Below are 20,680 nucleotides of genomic sequence, written 5' to 3'. Positions count from 1 at the left end.
TTACCTTTTAATTAATCTTTTTCAAACTGTATTCTAATTAATTATATTATTTACATTTTTTTATTCAATATGTATTTGATGTCTTATTTTTCAAGTTAAAACACACAAATTTGTAGCTAGTTACTAAAACGTCCGCTAGGTGGTAGCATAGTCGTGTCATGCAACTATCTTCATGTATCCATTTAGATGATATCAAAAGCAAATATTAGTTATTTTTTAAATGAATATTGATATAACAAATATTGCTTTATATTTGTTATGTTTATTTGTTATTAGTTATGTTTAAAAAATTCATTAACAAGAAAATGATCGAGTGTTCTTCCAAGGAATTAAATTTAGGTATAACATTGCAAGGTGGTCAAAGTTTTAGGTAATATCAAAACTTTTTTCAAAATTATTATTGATAAATAATTATTCATTCTTTTTTTTATGCTTTATCTGATTATATATATGCATATGTATACATACATATATATACGTGTATGTAAATGTATATAAATATATGATTAATTAATTAAAATATATTTATATGTCTGTTGTTTTATATTATTCAAGTATAATGATTGATATTTTAGATGGTTGCCTCATGAAACTGGATATCGAGGTGTTTATAACAGTACTGTCTGGACATTAACTCAAAATGATACCTGTATAGGTTATACTGTTCATGGTTCATTATCGGATGATCATAATTATGATGAAATATTGAGACGGTACTTCAGATTGGATATATCATTATTAGATCTTTGTAAAAAGTGGACTGAAGTAGATAAACATTTTCAGAAATCATCCGACAAAGTAGACGGTGTTAGGATTTTGAATCAAGACGTATTAGAAAACCTTTTCTCTTTCATTTGCAGTTCTAACAATAATATTCAAAGGTATAAACATTATATGCAATTTAACATTTTATTTTCTCATTATTTTTATATACATTCAACACTTTTTTTTACATGCTTTATTTTCTTCAATGTAATTTCAAAATCATTTTCATTTGTTTTGTTATAATGCGTTCAACGAAACATACGAACATAATTAATTATTTGTACAGATTTATAATTCATGTAAAAAAAAAAAGAAACAAAAGACAAATGAAAAGAGTTGGATGTATTTTCATTTTATTTCATGGAAAAAGTTTTGTTCCACTTTAGGATATCTGGCATGGTGGAAAAATTATGTAAACTATTCGGTAAGAAAATTTGTTCCATTGATGGGAAAGATTATTTTGATTTTCCAACATTGGAATTATTACAAGGAGATACTGTAGAATCTATTTTAAGAAAGGAAGGATTTGGATATCGTGCTGCTTACATAGCAAATACTGCTAAAAAGTTGCAACAACTTGGTGGAAAAAAATGGCTTTTAAGTTTATGTAAATGTAATGATACTTTATCATATTTCGAAGCTAAAGAACAATTATTGGTACTTCCTGGAGTTGGTCCTAAAGTTGCAGATTGTGTTTGTTTAATGTCTCTGGGATATTTAGAAGCAATACCAGTAGATACACATATATTTCAAGTTGCAAGAGATAATTATTTACCCCATTTAGGAAAACAAAAAACTGTAACTCCTAAAGTTAATGAAGAAATTAATAAATATTTACGTGAATTGTGGGGCCCATTGGCTGGTTGGGCGCAAGCAGTATTATTTTGTGCAAAAATTGGTGATAACGCTAAAAATGTTTTAAATAAAAAACGAAGTAAAACGGAGTCTGAAGTAAAGACTAAAAAGAAAATTCGAAAGGTATAATAATAAATTATTTTATATATATATGTAATAATAAAAGTTTTATTATACAATTAAATATAATTACATAATAAATTTTGTTAAATAGTTTGTTTTATAAGAAGTCCATAATTTATTTCTAGTTAATATTTTGGCAATGTTTTGTAAAGTGGTTAAATAAATATATTTGTAATATAAAAGATACCGATAACGATTGATCAATATTATATAATTTATATATATCAATTATGGACTTGTCATGTGTTCCTAATAATATATATATTTATATATGAACACTTAATAGACATATTTGTAAGCTATACGTACTTCTATATATATATATATATATATATATATGTTTGGCAGTCTATTATTTTAAAATCATTTTTAAGTATTATATTTACTGTCTTTTAATAAAAACGTAAATGCAGGTCAGCATTAAAGCTTGTTTACAAATACCAAATGATTTTACGAATTGTGTCATTTATAAATAATATAAAATCATTTGTAAATTCCTGTTCATCCTTTTATACATCTTGTTTTATTTAAATTTTATTTTTTATCAGATTGATTGACTCAATTGACATGTTGACTTAAATTCGGGTAAATATTCAAAAAGTTCATCACTACTACTACTATCGTCATCGTCATCATCATTATGATCACCTGGAAAATAATAATTACAAAAATAATATTCCTGCTTTTTCTAATATTTCATTATATTTATATATATACAAGATGATAGAAAAAAGAATGAAGTATTTTACAATGTAAATTAACTTTTATTATATTAATTGATTAATGTTAATTAAATATTTTGTATTACTTTTGTTGAATAATATCATATTTAAATATATATATTAACCCTTTCACTACTACGGGTGACTATAGTCACCCGCCACAAAACGACACCCGCACACGACGGGTGACTATAGTCACCCGTCACACGATGCCACCTATACGCGACGGGTGACTATAGTCATAGACTATAGTCACATAATTATGAACAAAAATCATTTTGGTTCTAAAAGTAATGTCACAAAGTCGTTTTTGAGACAATAGGCTCCGAATGCTAAAGACTGCGCGCGCTTAATGTTCCCACTTTCGGTACGGCGCTCCGTTCTAGACGAGGTACTTCGCGGCGAGGCCCACCGTAGCGAAAGGGTTAATTATAGCCCAAGAGCCCACGACGGCCAGACTTTTGTTATTTTATAAAAACTGAAAGTTTTTCTGTGCATGTCCCCTATACAGGTAAGAACGACTAGCGATTACAGAGTTTAGGTTGTGGTTACTTGGGCAGGTAATAGGTAGTCATCATAATCATCAGTCAGTTATCCTCATCCACTGCTGGATGTAAGCCTCCCGTAATAGTTTCCATCTCCTTCTGTCCTGAGCTGCATTCATCCAGTTGGAATGGATACGTTTTATATCGTCCAACCATCGAGTGGGTGGTCTTCCTCTGTTGCGAAATGTATCAGCTCGAGGTCTCCACTCTGTCACCTTTCTCGTCCACCTATCATCACTGACCCTGGCCAGGTGTCCGGCCCAGTTCCATTTAAGGTTGGCAATCCTCTCTATGACGTCGGTAACTCCACTTCTCTCCTCTTATGGTTGTGTTGGGAACCTTATCTCTCAGAGACAGGGCCAGCATTGCTCCAGGACATTTTATGCACCTTTACTACAGGTAGTAAAGGTGTATAAAATAGTACCTTAAATTCGTTAAAGTATAAAGCTCAATTTTTAAATATTTTCTTCGGGATAACTTTAGAAATCTCGTCATCCATTGCTGGACACTTATGACAGTTGCTACCCCCTGCCAGACACCCCTAAACTGCATGCTGGGTATCTCAATGGAGATATCGGTAAAGCAATCTACCTGGTCTTCTCTTTTATACTATAACGAAAGTATAATTATAATTTATTAACCTTTTTGCTACTACGGGTCACTATAGTGGCCCTCCATAAAATACCGCGTATTTTACATACGACGTACATATGCAGTTATAGCACGTCAAATATCCCACACTGGACATGTAATTTTAGTGTTTTGTTTCTTTTGATTAAAAATCATTAATATCAACAACAAAATTACTTAAAAATACAGTGCAATTTCGATGCTGCATGTATTAGCAGCCCGTACAGTAAAAGTAGCACCGTGGAAAATACGCCCATAGCGAAAGGGTTAAAGTCTATAAAGATGACGAGATTTCTAAAGTTATCCCGAAGAAAAGATAAAAAAATTGAGCTTTATACTGAATTTAAGCTACTATTTTATACACCTTTACTACCTGTTACCTGCCCAAGTAACCACAACCCAAACTCTATAGTCGCTGGTCGTTTTTACCTGTATAGGGGACATACATAGAAAAACTTTCAGCTTTTATAAAATAACGAAGATCTGACCGTTGTGGGCTCTTGCTCTATTATTTTTTCTTATCATCCTGTTTATACAGTGGGGGTATCAAACACCCTGCATATATTTATGCATTATTAGACAAAATTCTAATTTACCGTATCGTTTATGCAAGATTTCAACGAAGATACTATTCAATAAATATCTTAATCCAGGAAAAGCGTAAGAAAGATATAATTTCTGTATAGGTTGTAATATGGATAAACATTCCATTTGTAAAGACGCAGGTACTGAAGAACAATGCGTTATTATAACTTTACTGTTAGCAGATGTTGAACAAACCATAGGATAAAGAATTGTATTTTGCAATCCGGTAAATGCAATACCTATGAAATAAAATAACATTTTAATACAAAATTCAAACGATTAACAATTTATACAGTCTTATAATTATTTGAATACTATAACTAAACTAGTATTTAAAAATAGTATTTATATAATATTATACACTATACAGTGTTACAGTTATTATACATTATACACTATACAGTGTTATAATTATGTTATTTGAATACTATAATTAAACTAGTATTTAAAAATAGTATTTATATAATATTATACACTATACAGTGTTACAGTTATTATACACTATACACTATACAGTGTTATAATTATGTTATTTGAATACTATAATTAAACTAGTATTTAAAAATAGTATTTATATAATATTATACACTATACAGTGTTACAGTTATTATACACTATACACTATACAGTGTTATAATTATGTTATTTGAATACTATAATTAAACTAGTATTTAAAAATAGTATTTATATAATATTATACACTATACAGTGTTACAGTTATTATACACTATACACTATACAGTGTTATAATTATGTTATTTGAATACTATAACTAAACTAGTATTTAAAAATAGTATTTATATAATATTATACACTATACAGTGTTACAGTTATTATACACTATACACTATACAGTGTTATAATTATGTTATTTGAATACTATAACTAAACTAGTGTTTAAAAATAGTATTTACGTACCTAAAGGTTTTCTATTTAAGAAATATTGTAACGTTCCTTTCCAACTATCAAAATGTACACCTACTAAACTTCCTTTATAGAAACGACCAGTATAAATCCTTCTTTCACCAGCATGCTGTATATAACCTTTATACGAAAAACCCCAAGATTCTTGGTCTCGTCCAAGTAATGAACAAAATGTTTGTCTTATACCTGTTAGATCAATTCTATTTGTTGCTACACCAATCATCTATAAATATTAATTTGTAACTTTTACATATAAAAATTGATTTGTCATTTGTACCCATAATTATGAAAGTGATCTAAGTCATGTATCTCTTGTTTCGAGATATTTCAAGATTTGTATTTGAACAAATTATATGAATTCTATGTAATATTGAAAAAAAGAAAACAAATATTATCTGACGATTCATTTTTGACAATATCGTGAAAAATTATATTGAATTTATTTAGTTTAAAATAATGTGGTGCTTAATAACTAATAAAGTGATGTTTTTTTTGTAATTTTGACTTAAACCACTTTTATAATTATGGGCACATTTATGTAAATATTATGATACTCACTACATCTGTCCCATATACTGGTGTAATCATTTTAATTTCCCAATAGTGATGTCTTCCTCTTTGCATGGACATATTACCTCTAACATAAGCTGTACCAATACTAAATTTTGGATTAAATTTAACTTCTAAATTATTCTTTGACAGTTCTGATGTTTCTGATATGTAATTTTCATCCCATGTCCATTCGTGAACTGATAAATATATTTCAAAGAAATAAATTATAATATATTTTTAATTAATTGTTATTAGTATAATATCAAATTGTTGAAATAATATTTAACACAATGTTTAATTGTCATTTTTGATTATCACTTACCACATTTTCCACGAGGATTATTATTTTCTATTAAATCATCGTTTATTATCATCGTTATTTGTATTTGTATTTGTTTATAATCAAAAATTGATAATATTGTTTATTATATTTCTTTTCTTTTCTTCTATTCACAAATATATTTATATATATATAAATATATTTTTTTTTTGTTCACACAAGTTATGTATATGATTTAAACATATTTAAGTATATGAAGTATTATTTTTTTTATACAGTTATCTGGAATGTTCTTTATTTACATTTTGTTTACTCGTAGTATTTCTATCAGGAAAGAAATATATACAATTATAAAAAACGAACATTACAAAAAATATTGACCAATTAAAAGCATTGACGATTATTGTTTAATCAACCAATAATATTAACAACATAAACACAGTTAATTAATTAAAGATTGAAACCCAACTATATTTTGATGCAATAGAACAGCATCAATGATCCCAGAAACTTATACTTGTCTGATCGACACAGTGCCGTAAAATTATCGGGTTCTTAGTAAAATTATCGTAGGATTTTAAATACCGTAAAAAAAAGTAAAAATGTATACCGTAGCAAACTTGATGACCTTTTTTCTTGGTTATCTCTGGCTATTGTGGCTATTGTGGCTAAGAAATATGACTGTAGTCAATCAAAAATTTGCTTTTTCGAACTTTTCGATACATCGATACATAAATAACTAAAGGGGAATAATCGTAAATTATCGTACAAGTGGGATTTTGGATCATACAAGGCTTCAAATTATGTGACGTGTACGATAATTATCGTACGAATGGGATCGCTTACAGCATTCATGCCAAGAGTACTTGGTTCTTCTCCTAGATGGTGCTATTTGATGCAATCTGTTTTACCGACGAATATTACGTGTTATAATTAAAACAAAATTTTATATAATTATAAACATTTCCAAATCTTTAACTTCTAACTCTACTTATAATAATAACATTATCAATAATATAACAAATTAATTGTAATTTTTAAGACAGTGTGTCATCATATCACAATTGCAAATTAAAAATTATTAATAAGTAAATAAGTATTTGTAAAAAATATTTTTTTTGTTATATTTTATAAACATATTTTTATAATGCATATTTTATAAACTTATATTTTATAAAAATAGTGTGATGTCATATCATATTTTTTTGGATAATAGACATAATATAATATCCTATATTTATAATATTTTATATAGTTCATGGATAAAAAATATAATTTTTGTAATTGTTAATAACAAATCATTATAATTTATATTTATTATATTTATCGATAGTTTTTTAAATTATCTCACCGTCTATACTGGTGAAACTGATTACTAAATCTATTACGAAATTAAATATTTTGCACCATCTAGTGGACAAACTGATTACTAAATTACTATGATAATAGATATATGGCGCTATCTACGAGAAAAGAATATGTACTTTCATGAATATGTTTTGATGGTAATTCTTAGGTGGAAGGTTACCAGTTGATTAACTACGGTCGGTAACTTATCAACGAATATAAACAAAATTTACCGACCGATTTGATGTGTGTTAATCAGCTAATTTTTTTTTTTATAAAATCTTCACGATTTTAAATAAATTTGTAATAAATTGATTCAGAATGAAAATATCACGTAAAATTATAACTATTACGATAGCTAACTCGATTTTTTAGGAAAATGGAGTTAGGCCATTTTCAAAATGAACAGCTCATTTGCATATTTGCAGTCCTATAATAAATTTGTTTTTTAAGATTTATCTTTTGATTCTTTTGAATAATTATCGTTTTTTAAAGTAAAAAATTCTTTATAATAAGTGTGATTACAGTTCAATTTTTATGATTATTTATAAGAATATTTGATTTGTAAACATTTTTGAAAGTGTTTTATTATTTACTTTCTTTGTAATTATTATAAAAGTGCGCGGGGCCTGTATGAATGCAACCCTCCAGACACACTTTGAAAATGTTGCTTGCAAGCATCATCTGTCGGGACGAAATTTTTTTCTGCCTGAAAGATATGCAACCCGTAATACATACGTGTATAAACAGTTTTGACAGTAAAAAAATTTTGTCTCAGTAGATGGCGCTCGCAAGCAACATTTTCAAAGTGTGTCTGGAGGGTTGCATATGAACAGGCGCGCATAATTATAATTAAATTAATAATTAAATAAATAATTACAAATTAAAAGTACAAATAATATTATAATAATATCATATAATAAATTATCATTGAAATTTGTTTATTTGCAGAGTTTACTTCTAACTTGTGTGATATGCACACATGTTTTTTGAACGGATAACAAATTCTTAACGTTACGCCAATGAAATAGACTAATTTGATTTATTAAGATATTATGTATTATCTACCTATTAGTAGAAAATACAATATAGTAACATATTAATTGTAAGTAGTAGTAGTATTCAAAGCAGGAAGGAAGCAATTAATCTGAATGTCTGCGAATGTATCTTCTTCATTGCATTCGATCTATGAAATGTTTATTAATTCTAATTATTATCTAATATTTAAATATATAACAATTAAAATTATTATTATTATTATTATTATTATTATTATTATTATAAAAAGAAAATTATTTAATTCTATAAGATAAAACGTCTAGAACGAATTTTATTAAAAAAAGAAACAAAAAATAGAACTACATTATATATATATATATATATAATACAATAAAACAATAATTATATATAATATATAGAATAGAATAGAATAGAATAGAATAGAATAGAATAGAATAGAATAGAATAGTATATATAATATATAATAAAATATATAATAATTATATAATTAATTAGTTAATAATATATAGTTATTAATTTTAATATATAAATATTAATATAAACTTAAATATAATTAAATTTGTAATTAATTTAATATAAAAAAAATATAAATATCAATAATTAATATTAAATTATATAATATAATATTTTATAAATTAATATATTTATTATTATAATTATATAATAATTAAAAAATATATATATATATATAGATAATACAATAAAATAATAAATATATATAATATATAGCATAGAATAGAATAGTATATATAATATATAATAAAATATATAATAATTATATAATTAATTAGTTAATAATATATAGTTATTAATTTTAATATATAAATATTAATATAAACTTAAATATAATTAAATTTGTAATTAATTTAATATATAAAACAAGTACAAATATCAATAATATAATATTAAATAATATAATACATTATAAACACACACATGAATCATATATGTTATTGATATACATTTCTTCAAGAAGAAAACGAAAACGAAAACGAAAAAGAAGAAGAAGAAGATAAGGAAGAAGAAGAAAAAGAAGAAAGGTCTAATATTTAACACGATACGTGAAGCACGTGTTATTCGAATCAGTGTTAATAAAAGCATAGACGCGGAATTGTCATTAAAAGCGCATGTGTGGAATGCGTACACGCGGAACGCATATATTCTTCTTAAGAAGAGTTAGAGTAATGAAAAAGAGAGTTACGGGGGAACTTAAAGAATTAGAAAGAAAGAGAAAGAGAAAGAAAGAGAGAGAAAGATCAAAGGGATAGGATAGTTAAAGAAGGAACGAAAATGATTGGAGAGGAAGAAGAAGAAGAAGAAGAGGTGGAATGGTTAAAGCTAAAGAAATATTGTCTCGTTCTTCTTTCCAGAAGGGTCTTGTACCATCAAACCAGAAAGAGAGTTTCACATTTCTAATTTCTATCCTAGAGGAGGATCCATTTGAATAAAAAGTTTATAATAAATATAAATTGATAATATCAATTAAATTAAAGAAGTATTTCATTTAAATAGTGTTTTTTATAAAGAAGGTCATGGTTTCATAAAGAAAACAAGTTTAGGCATGCAATTAGATCACATAAAACAATTATGGAGAATCCTAGGATATTTTTGTGCTATCATCCACCCTTACGTCAACTTTGTTTTTGTTGCATTTGCATTAACTGGAATTACGATGGCTGATTTTAATCTACGAGATATAGGTATTTATTTGATTGTTTAATTATTTATAATGCATGTATGTTAATTTTTCATATTTAATTCATTAATTTTAATTTAATTTTGTTTTTTTTTCTTCTTTGATATATCACTTTTATATTAGCTCGGAAGCCAGTGATAGTAGTTTGTCAGTCATTTTAACCCTGACCATAATTTGTAGAATGTTAAATTTAGTTATGATGTAAAGCATAGTTACCGTCAGCTGGCGCACCAGTGGTGGGTGGGCCAACGGGAGCACCGAAAACATGTCAAAATATTTTTGAGTTTCATTCATTTAACCCAGCTAAAATTTATAAAGTTGATAGTTTATATAATTATTTAAATAAAAAAAATCGTCAGCTGGCTGTATGTCGGTGGAAAAGTCATCAGCATTTTTCGGTTTTTTTTAGTCGCCAAAAACTATCACTGGCTCCTGGGCTATATTGGATTGGCAAATAAATGATTGCGGATTTTGTTCATAGGTGGCTTTTTAAAATTACTTGTCAATCCAATATTAGGGTGAATTCAAAGTTTATTTGTATTATAAATTATTTAATAAATTGCATAATGAATTAATAAAAGTAGAAACTTTTGATTTTTATCCTAATATGTTTCTGTAATATTAATAATATTAATAATAATAATAATAATAATAATAATAAAGGATCAATTAAAAAATTTATTTAAATATATATTGCACGTTTTATTTTATTGAATTTTGTTTTTTTTTTCATGTAAAAAATAACAACAACAAAAAAAAAGGAAACGATTTGATTGTACGTCAACGACAGAATTAGTTCACTCGTTTATTGCAATAAAGTGAATTATGTTATACGGGTTCATGGGTTACTAGGTTTCTAGTTATTCATCTCATCGTTACACTTTGTGTTCCTCGAAAGAGACACACTTCTTATTAGAGATGCACGTATATGCATGTGCATGCATGCATGCATCCATGCAATTTAATTGTCCATTTGTTATACGTGTCTGAGTAGACCTTTCGTTTTTTTTAAACTTTATTATTTTTAATATAGAAAGTGGTGTCATAGATCTTATGGAAAGTACTGGGATGTATCAAGAACCTAATGGTGTAACTGTTACAAATAATCGATGTAATAGAAATGATACCGTTGCGTATAATATCGCAGAATATTCTTTATTAACTATCAACACCAATGCTATTTTTCCAAATGGATTGATCAATAATTTTTCTATTATCGTTGTTGCTAAAACTAAAATTGGTAAAGTATGATAAATTGAATTATAGAAATGAAACAAAAAAAATCAAAATAATAATTTACATATTAGTTTATGGGGAAAAAAGTCATCCATTATTTTGACGTTAATTTCAAGCATTTATTTAACATACTTCTGGTTGTCTGATTTTGGTCAAATATGCACCGTTATGTTCGTTAATTTGTTGTTGTTTTAAAGGTAGCTTCATAATGCCTGTCTCATAAAAGTCTTGGTCCCTATTTGCGAAAAACTCTAGTGATCGATTTTTACAATCTTCTTTTAATGCCAATTTCTTATCACTAAGAAAGTTTTGCAGTGCAAAACAAAATGGTAATCGCTTGGTGCAAGGTCTGAACTATATGATGGATGCATCAAAACTTCCTAACTAAGCTCTTGGAGCTTCTAGGGTGTCATTATAGACATGTGTGACCTGGCGTTGTTCAGATGGAACACAATAACTCTCCTGTTGGCCAATTCTGGCCGTTTCTGGTCAATCGTTTGCTTTAAACGGTCCAGTTGTTGAAAGTAGAGATCCGAATTTAGTGTTTGGCTATATTTAAACAACTCATAATAAATAATTCCTTTTCAGTCCCGTCAAGTGTACAACAGAATCGTTTGAACTGCTTTGACCACGATCGTTTTCGCACAATGTTGTTGCATGTGATTCATTTCTCATATCCAGTCATCATTCGTTTAAGAAATAGGTCGATTTCATTCCATTCGGAATGGAATTCCAAGACTTCGCAGATGGAAATTCGATTCATCATGTAATGGTGTGATATCCAAAAATCGAGCTTTTTTTTTAATTCAACTTTTAGCAAAGGGTTTAAAACTGTTTTACGGTCGATTTTTAGCTTCTGGGCGATGCTACGGTCTACCTGTGAAAGGTACATTTTTAACATCAAAAATATCTGGACGCAATCAAAATTGCACGTAATTATTTGTTAAAGTATCGAGAGCATAAACATCATTCACAATTTCAGCCGCCTGGCTTGCATTTTCGTCTTTAGAAAAGAAAAAGTGTGAAATGTATCGAATTTTATCTTTGTTGACTTTCATTTTGAACACCCTATAAGTCACAACTGAATAGACCAAAGAAAAAACAGTAAAGGAATTTTTCTTAGCTCTAAATGTCACCTTTCTAACAAGCATAAATTTAAAATTGTTTGATTGATATTTTACGTGATATCGATAACTAAAGTCATCTAACGAAAAAATAATGGATTACTTTTTCCCCAAGCTAAACATTGTGCCTAATTTTGAACGAATTTAATGTGAGCTTTAATATGTAATAAAAAATTGTATAGATTATCCCATGGCAACAGTGTTTTCAATTTACGACGATGGTGGTCAGGAACAAATGATTTTATCATTGGGCAAAGACGTAACATTTTTTTACGATACTTCAGACAACGTTAACGAAGACACGGTAGAACCGATATCATTCGGTACAGATATTTCCGATGGTAAATGGCATCGTTTGAGCATAAGCGTTAAAGGAAATGCAATAACATTATTGTTAGATTGCAAAATAGAAATAACGAAAGAATTCAAAAGAAATCTTTCGGATAGCATTAACGTAAATGGTATCGTAATCATTGGTCAACAACTTATGGAAGAGAAAATATCTTTGGTTTGTGATATTTAGTTTTTTTATACACACATACATATATATCTCGATTAACACGTTCACGTCGGCGCCGATTTTCAGTGTCTGCGCTGTGGGGCGGCGCTCGAATCTATGATGCGCTTCATCTGGCGGCGCGTGATTTTTGCTTGTTGAAACTTGGACCAAGGTGGACCACCGGTGGTACGCGCCGCCCGATGGGACAGTCTAGCGCGAGTCACCGGTGGTACGAGCCAACGTGAACGTGTTAATTAATAACAAAATATATTATAAATAAAACAATAAAAGAGAATAATTATTATTTTGTACATTTAGGGAGGATTGGAAATGTTGAAGATTGCACCAATACCGGATGCTGCGTACGAACTTTGTACGATATTTGCACCAGATTGTAAAGAAAAAGATGAAACTAAATCTATGAATATATTATCTACATATGATAAACAATTTAATTACGATGATTCTGATGATATAGAAGATATCGAGAGAGATAATTCTAACGAAGATGATATAAAAGCATCCCCATTACGATACATTCCTACAAATTATACATTTATTTTGAGACCAACTATAGGAACAAATGAACAATCTTTTATAGTAAGAATTAATTCTTAATTTGTTCTTACGTTTAGATTAATTATTATATAAATATATATGAATTTTAATTGATATATTTATATAGCAAACGTACGATACTACAAACGAAGTAACTACGACGCAGAGTAGTTACATAAGTGAAACATTTACAACGGAAGAAAATATTTATCCAACGATTGGATCATTTAATGTAACATCAAGTTCCAATTCAAACGAGGATTCTTATTACAAATATTACAATGTTCGTGGATCACCAGGACCTAGAGGTTACCCGGGTCCACCAGGAATGGCTGGTCCACCTGGGAAAAAAGGAGAACCTGGAAAAGATGGATTGTCAGGTTTACAGGGTATACCTGGTCCACCTGGTCACGTGTTTATGATACCATCGATAGGAATAAATCAACAAGGAAATGAAAAAGGTCCTGATTCTCAGACAGAAGTTTTGAAACAAGTATTATCGCAATACGTTGTAGCAATGAGAGGTAGCGAAGGTCCAATGGGATTGACTGGTATTCCTGGTTCGGATGGGCCTCCTGGACCACAAGGACAAAAAGGAGAACCAGGTGACGTAGGTGAACCTGGACCTAGAGGAGAAAGAGGAATACCTGGGAATACTGGTAGAGAAGGTAGAAGAGGAAGACCTGGAAGAGATGGAGAACGTGGTCCTACTGGACCACCTGGTATAAAGGGTGAACAAGGTCCACCTGGATTACCAGGTTTACCAGGAGATAAAGGTGAGAGAGGACCTCCAGGAGCAGTTGGTGAGCCAGGATTACCGGGTCATGAAGGAATGCAGGGTGACGATGGATCTCCTGGTCTACCAGGATTACCTGGTGAATTGGTACGGAAATTTTGTCAATTATATTTTGTATATTACGATTAATAGTTAAGAATAAATTACAAAAATGTTTAATTGTAGGGACCGAGAGGTTTTATTGGGCCACGTGGTTTCCCGGGAATGCCAGGAAATCCTGGAATACCTGGAGGCGAAGGTTCTCCCGGTGCAAAAGGAAATACTGGATCACCGGGTCCTCCTGGATCACTTGGTCCACCTGGACCTGTAGGACCTATCGGTCCACCTGGTCCTCAAGGACCTTTAGGACCAACTGGACTAGCTGTAAGTGGGATATTTATTGCAATTAATATTTTTAATAAATTAATATTATATTTATATGAATTTTGGTAAAAGGGACCACAAGGAAAACCTGGTATACCAGGTCTTCCAGGAGCAGATGGTCATCCAGGAAATCCAGGTAATCCTGGAGTTCCTGGTTTAAAAGGTGAACAAGGTATAATGGGTCCACAAGGATCTATAGGATTTCCTGGCGTACGTGGTCCAAAAGGAGACGATGGTATACGAGGATTACCAGGTGATCGAGGTGAAAAAGGTGATAGAGGAATTGATGGTGAAAAAGGAGATCCAGGTATGAAAGGAGAAAGAGGACAACCAGGGCCACAAGGACCTCCTGGAATTGAAGGTACGGAAGGACCAAAAGGATTTGAAGGTGTTCGCGGTGAACAGGGTCCGGTTGGATTACCTGGAGAAAAAGGTAAAATAGGTGTACCTGGTTTTGCTGGATATCCAGGGAATCCTGGTGAGAAGGGTGATAAGGGTCAGATTGGAAGAGAAGGAGCAAATGGGGAGAAGGGGGAAAGGGTAAAGTTATTCTTTTATTTTATTATAAAATAGTTATAATAATAAATTATAATGTTTTCGTTTTTTTATATATATAGGGAAATAATGGTTTACAAGGTGATCGTGGCGAGTTAGGTCCCAGAGTAAGTAATAAATAAATAAGTAAAATTGAAAAAAGAATATAAATATATATTTGCAAATTTTAATTATATCTAATGAAAGGGTTTCAGAGGTGTTCGTGGTAGAAGAGGTTCCGAAGGATTACCAGGTCCAAAAGGTGATACTGGTCAACCAGGGCCTCCAGGATCACCGGGAGAACCTGGATCACCAGGAATAGAAGGTCCACGTGGATTTGTAGGACCACCGGGACAAATTGGACTTGATGGAAAAGATGGTATTCCAGGTCTTCCAGGAGAACGTGGACCAATTGGTGAGTCCGGTCCCCCAGGACAAATTGGATCTCCTGGTGTGATTGGTCCACAAGGTTCACCTGGAGAACCTGGTCAGCCGGGTGAGCCTGGTATTCCTGGTAGTCCTGGAGTACCAGGTGAAATAGGTACATCAGGTGAGCAAGGCAAAGAAGGCCCACCTGGTCCTCAAGGATTACCTGGGAAAGAAGGGCCGCCTGGTCCTACAGGATTGCCTGGATTTCCTGGTGAAAGAGGATTGCCTGGATTGCCGGTAAGTTTGTTTATGTAATTAAATTTAGCTCGTTCAAAAATATATGCTGCTAATCTATACTGTTAATTTTTAGGGTACACCTGGATTGAAAGGAGAAATGGGACCTATTGGTTTCCCGGGACCATCTGGAGATAAAGGAGCTCAAGGAGAACCTGGAAAAGATGGAGCTATAGGTCCGGAAGGTAGACAAGGCCCTAAAGGACCCCTTGGTCCTCCTGGTTTAAAAGGCGAAAGGGTATAAAATTATTATAATAATAAGTATTCAATTTGATTCCCAATAATATATGTATATATATTTATTTTAATTTAGGGTGAAGCTGGCTTACCAGGGCCGATTGGTAGAGATGGTTTACCAGGACAACGAGGATTACCAGGTCCTCCTGGTCCAGTTGGTGTTCCAGGAGAAGATGGTGATAAAGGAGATATTGGGCCACCCGGTGAAAAAGGTTTTAAAGGTTCTCAAGGTTCAACTGTAAGTATATAAATACTAAAAATACTAAATATTTTAATTTGATTTAATGTCGTATTATTATTATGAATGAAACGCTTTAAAAAAATGTAAAAATAAATGTATATAAACCCATTAGGGTCCAGTAGGGCCACCAGGACTTCAAGGGCCACGAGGAGAGCCAGGTCTTGTAGGAGTAACGGGTGAAAAAGGACCGCCTGGTGAAATAGGTAGACAAGGAATGAAAGGTGAAGATGGCCCAATTGGTGTACCTGGTCCTGCAGGACCCGTAGGGCTACAAGGTCTTCCTGGTCCACCAGGATCAAAAGGAGAGATTGGAGACACGGGACCAATAGGACCTGCTGGTCCAGCAGGCAGTCCAGGAGAACCAGGGGAAAAAGGGCCGAGAGGTGCAGACGGTTTACCAGGTTTACAAGGTCTCGAAGGTCGTCAAGGAGAGAAAGGAGATAGCGGTTTACCTGGACTTCCAGGAGTAGCTGGTGCTGATGGGAATACGGTAAATATTATTTTATAATTGGATTAACAAAAAGACATGATAGAGTAGTAGTTATTTTGGAAGAACTATTTAAAATAAATAATTTAGGGAGAACAAGGTCTTCCGGGACAAAAAGGAGAAGAAGGAAAAGCAGGTTCACCTGGTCCTCCTGGAAATCGTGGCCCTGTTGGACCGGAAGGACCGAAAGGAAATGTTGGTTCTCCTGGTTTTCCTGGGCCTCCAGGCGAGCCAGGTTTATTAGGCCCCAAAGGTGAACCCGGTAAAGATGGGGACGATGGTGGACCGGGAGAACCTGGGCCTCCAGGCGAAATTGGGCCAACTGGAAAAGAAGGTTTACCTGGTACACAAGGAAGACCGGTTAGTTATAATAATTTCATGATAATTTTTTATTTGATGAGTACGATATAATAAAATATATATTTTACACATAGGGTCCAGAAGGACCAGCAGGAATGCAAGGTAATACAGGTTTGCCAGGAGATAAAGGTGAAATTGGACCACCGGGTATCCCAGGATCTCAAGGACGACCAGGAGCAGAAGGCCAGCCAGGTCCTCCAGGATTACCTGGTGTAAGAGGATTGGCAGGTTCTGCGGGAGAAACTGGACCACCAGGAATTCCAGGAGCTGTTGGGTTACCTGGAAAAGTTGGTCCTGAAGGACCAAGAGGTTTTAAAGGTGATAGAGGTCGAAGAGGTATAAAAGGACATCGAGGTGATATTGGTCCAATTGGAATGAAAGGTGATCAAGGAGAAAAGGGTGAAAAAGGAACACGTGGTAGTACCGGACCAGAAGGTCCTAAAGGAAATACAGGGCCTATCGGTTTAATTGGTTTGAAAGGGAACGATGGATCACCAGGTTTACCTGGTTTAGAAGGACCACCAGGACCCAAAGGTCACACTGGTAATGACGGATCAAAAGGTGATGTAGGACCACCAGGTCCACCTGGTCCACCTGGTCCTCCAGCGGAACAACCAATGATTCCACCTGAATTATTATTCACTCAGTCACACTTATATAAAAGGAAACGAGAAATTTCGGAAGACAAGTAAGGATTTATGAAAAGATAAATGAAATAAAATACCTAATACACAATTTTTACTATTTCTGTTGATTAAAATAATTTCAGAAAAGAAGATAACGAGAAGGAGAATGATTTAAACAAAGAGGAAATAGAAAATGATGATGATAATGAATTAGGAACGAAATTTTTAGACGTATATACTTCTATCTATAGTATGCGACAAGAATTGGATCGAATGAGAAAACCAACTGGTACTAGAGAAAATCCTGTTAGAACTTGTAAAGATTTGTTTTATGGTCATCCACATTTCAATGATGGTTTGTATTATAGATCTTTTCTCTCTTTTTTTGAAATGAAAACTTCTTTAGAATAAGTGTGATTTGAAAAAATGAAACGCGGTGATGTAGTGGGAAAATAAAACCGAGATGTAGCGGGGGAAAGAAACGGCATTAATTTCATATAAAATACTAAATATTATTCTTAAAAAATGCATAAATTAATTACAACATTAGAGTTCAATTTTTATGATTATTTATAAAAATATTTGATTTGTAAACATTTTTAAAAGTATTTTCTTATTTACTTTCTTTTTAATTATTATAAAAATGCGCGGGGCCTGTATGAATGCAACCCTCCAGACACACTTTGAAAATGTTGCTTGCGAGCATCATCTGTCGCGACGGAATTTTTTCTGCCTGAAAGATAGGCAACCCGTCATACATACGTGTATAAACAGTTTTGACTGCAAAAAAATTCCGTCCTAGTAGATGGCGCTCGCAAGCAACATTTTTAAAGTGTGTCTGGAGGGTTGCATACGAACAGGCACGTATTTTTATAATTAAATTAATAATTAAATAAATAATTACAAATTAAAAGTACAAATAATATTATAATAATATTATATAATAAATTATCCTCAAAACTTGTTTATTTGAAGGTTTCACTTCTAACTTGTGTGATATGCACACATGTTTCTTTTTTTTTATAAACGTTCAAAATTATTAATCAAATAATTAAATCATAATTTACAGGTTGGTATTGGATTGATCCTAATTTAGGTATGCCAGATGATGCAGTTTACGTTTATTGTAATATGACAAATATGGGAGAGACTTGCGTATTCCCGGATACTCACAGTAGTCAAATGCCAAATATACCATGGAGTAAAGATGATGAAAAAGGCAATTGGTATTCCAATTTGCGTGGTGGATTCCGAGTGAGTTTTTAATAATTTATTGACATAACCTAAAAAAGATCAATGAAACTAACATTATGTTAATATTTTGTGTCTTTTTCAGATCACTTATGAGACTATTGGTGATATTCAATTAAATTTTTTACGTTTGCTAAGTCAGGAGGGTTATCAAAATTTTACATACACCTGTATGAACAGTATTGGTTGGTACAATGCACTTAACAATAGTTATGATTCGTCGATACGTTTGTTAGGTAAAAACGATGCTGAATTTTCTTATAATAATAATAATAAACCAATTATTATCGCTGATGGTTGTAAATCCCGTAAAAGTAAAAGTGAAACGGTATTTTTCGTTAAAACGGATAAACTTGACAAATTGCCAATTATAGATTTTTATCCTTTCGATTATGGTTTACCTCATCAGGCTTTTGGTTTTAACGTTGGTCCATTTTGTTTGAAATAATTTAACATTTATGGGATTTAGTATTAACAGAATTATAATAGAAATGTTTATATATATATATAATTTTTTTATACATCATCTATATATGAAGGGTTTTAGATTTTTTATATTAATTATTTATCACTCCTATTAGAAAAATGACTACCATTTTTTAAACTTACAACACATAGACTTTTTTTTTAAGGTTAAGTACTATGCATTTCTTTACGATAATATTTTTTTTTTAAATAATATTGTCAAAATAATATTTTAAGTATATTTACAGATATAATATAAGTCTGATTTTAAATATATTTTTATTAAAAATGTTGATCCTATAATTATTAATAACTTTTAATTTCCTTTTATTATAAACTACGTTGATCAAAGTTAAAATAATGCGTTTGAAAAATATTCGCGTCGATATAATTATTTTACTGGTTAATTTTTTTCTTGTTATTAATATTATTTTTGAGGTTATGAAGTAAATTATTATAGTAATTACAATATTGATTAATAAAAATATTTAGAAAAGAAAATTAACTTTGCACTAATACTCACAGCGGTTCCGTGGTGTAGCGGTTATCACGTCTGCTTTACACGCAGAAGGTCGCCAGTTCGATCCCGGCCGGAACCAAAGTTTCTTTTTTTTTTAGATTATTTTTTTTTATCTTCATAGAATTCAGTTATCAAATAACGTTAAATCAAAATCTAAAAATTAATTTTAATTTGTTAAAAAAAAAAGAATGCGTTATCATTACTTAATCATTAATTTCGTTACTTACGTATTAACGCCACCCCAGCAAAATTCCGCTAATGGGCCAATCTACACCTTAAATTGTTGCGACAAATCATAGAATAAAAAACTTCATTTAAAATCAAAAAACTTTCACAATTCAAAACATTTTATTTATAAAAAGTAGTCAATCGGATTTCGGTGGAAAATGGGCCGATATAGAATTTAACATAGATTCAAAACAGTCTCGATTTTATTTCACCTGATGCTGTCGCCATAACCCTGACGAAACCCTGACGCAACCCTGACGATTGCTGTGTGCAAACAACAAGGTTGTTGTATGTGAACAACAAGATTGCTCTTTATTGGCGCATTAGAGGAATTTTTGCTGCAGTGGTGTTAATACGTAAGTACCTTAATTTCTTTTTTGTTTTAATTAGATGATGCACATAATATATTTTTTTATTTATTGTAAAAAATCGTGCATGAAAAAAAGAA

General features: G+C 31.0%; 3 protein-coding genes and 1 non-coding gene across 6 annotated transcripts; 3 read left to right on the top strand and 1 right to left on the bottom strand.

Moving 5' to 3' along the window:
- Window positions 1-142: 142 nt before the first annotated feature.
- Window positions 143-2,589, top strand: Ogg1 (8-oxoguanine DNA glycosylase). The gene is made up of 4 exons (XM_089175768.1): window positions 143-370; window positions 576-881; window positions 1,152-1,743; window positions 2,292-2,589. Exons 1-4 carry the CDS (start codon window positions 279-281, stop codon window positions 2,298-2,300), a joined length of 999 nt encoding a protein of 332 aa, XP_089031894.1. The 5' UTR covers window positions 143-278; the 3' UTR covers window positions 2,301-2,589.
- On the bottom strand, window positions 1,752-6,799 carry LOC107065847 (SPRY domain-containing SOCS box protein 3). 3 transcript variants are annotated; one of them, XM_089175771.1, is made up of 6 exons: window positions 6,451-6,799; window positions 6,024-6,305; window positions 5,708-5,898; window positions 5,144-5,372; window positions 4,237-4,464; window positions 1,752-2,391 (listed from the first exon to the last, which is right to left on the bottom strand). In XM_089175771.1, the coding sequence occupies exons 2-6, from the start codon at window positions 6,073-6,075 to the stop codon at window positions 2,288-2,290; spliced, it is 804 nt and encodes a 267-aa protein (XP_089031897.1). In that variant the 5' UTR covers window positions 6,076-6,305; window positions 6,451-6,799; the 3' UTR covers window positions 1,752-2,287. The 3 variants fall into 3 exon arrangements, with proteins under 3 accessions (XP_089031897.1, XP_089031896.1, XP_089031895.1); XM_089175770.1 differs by having other exon boundaries at window positions 6,592-6,799; XM_089175769.1 differs by having other exon boundaries at window positions 6,024-6,799.
- A 2,513-nt stretch (window positions 6,800-9,312) lies between these two features.
- LOC107065785 (uncharacterized) lies at window positions 9,313-19,523 on the top strand. The gene is made up of 17 exons (XM_015319768.2): window positions 9,313-10,048; window positions 11,078-11,284; window positions 12,587-12,912; window positions 13,222-13,503; window positions 13,589-14,344; window positions 14,423-14,620; window positions 14,693-15,160; window positions 15,238-15,282; window positions 15,362-15,820; window positions 15,894-16,055; window positions 16,131-16,292; window positions 16,408-16,785; window positions 16,873-17,142; window positions 17,217-17,830; window positions 17,912-18,123; window positions 18,838-19,022; window positions 19,105-19,523. The coding sequence occupies exons 1-17, from the start codon at window positions 9,910-9,912 to the stop codon at window positions 19,465-19,467; spliced, it is 5,226 nt and encodes a 1,741-aa protein (XP_015175254.2). The 5' UTR covers window positions 9,313-9,909; the 3' UTR covers window positions 19,468-19,523.
- Window positions 19,524-20,010: 487 nt separating this feature from the next.
- On the top strand, window positions 20,011-20,083 carry TRNAV-UAC (transfer RNA valine (anticodon UAC)). Its single transcript has one exon. It is a non-coding gene; the product is annotated as a tRNA-Val (tRNA).
- The last annotated feature ends 597 nt before the right edge of the window (window positions 20,084-20,680 follow it).

Source organism: Polistes dominula, unplaced genomic scaffold (genome assembly GCF_049000335.1).
Source record: "Polistes dominula isolate Pdom_NZ unplaced genomic scaffold, Pdom_raw_medaka contig_19, whole genome shotgun sequence".
In the NCBI taxonomy this organism is placed as follows: domain Eukaryota; kingdom Metazoa; phylum Arthropoda; class Insecta; order Hymenoptera; family Vespidae; genus Polistes; species Polistes dominula.
This window is presented reverse-complemented; position numbering and strand designations above follow the sequence as displayed.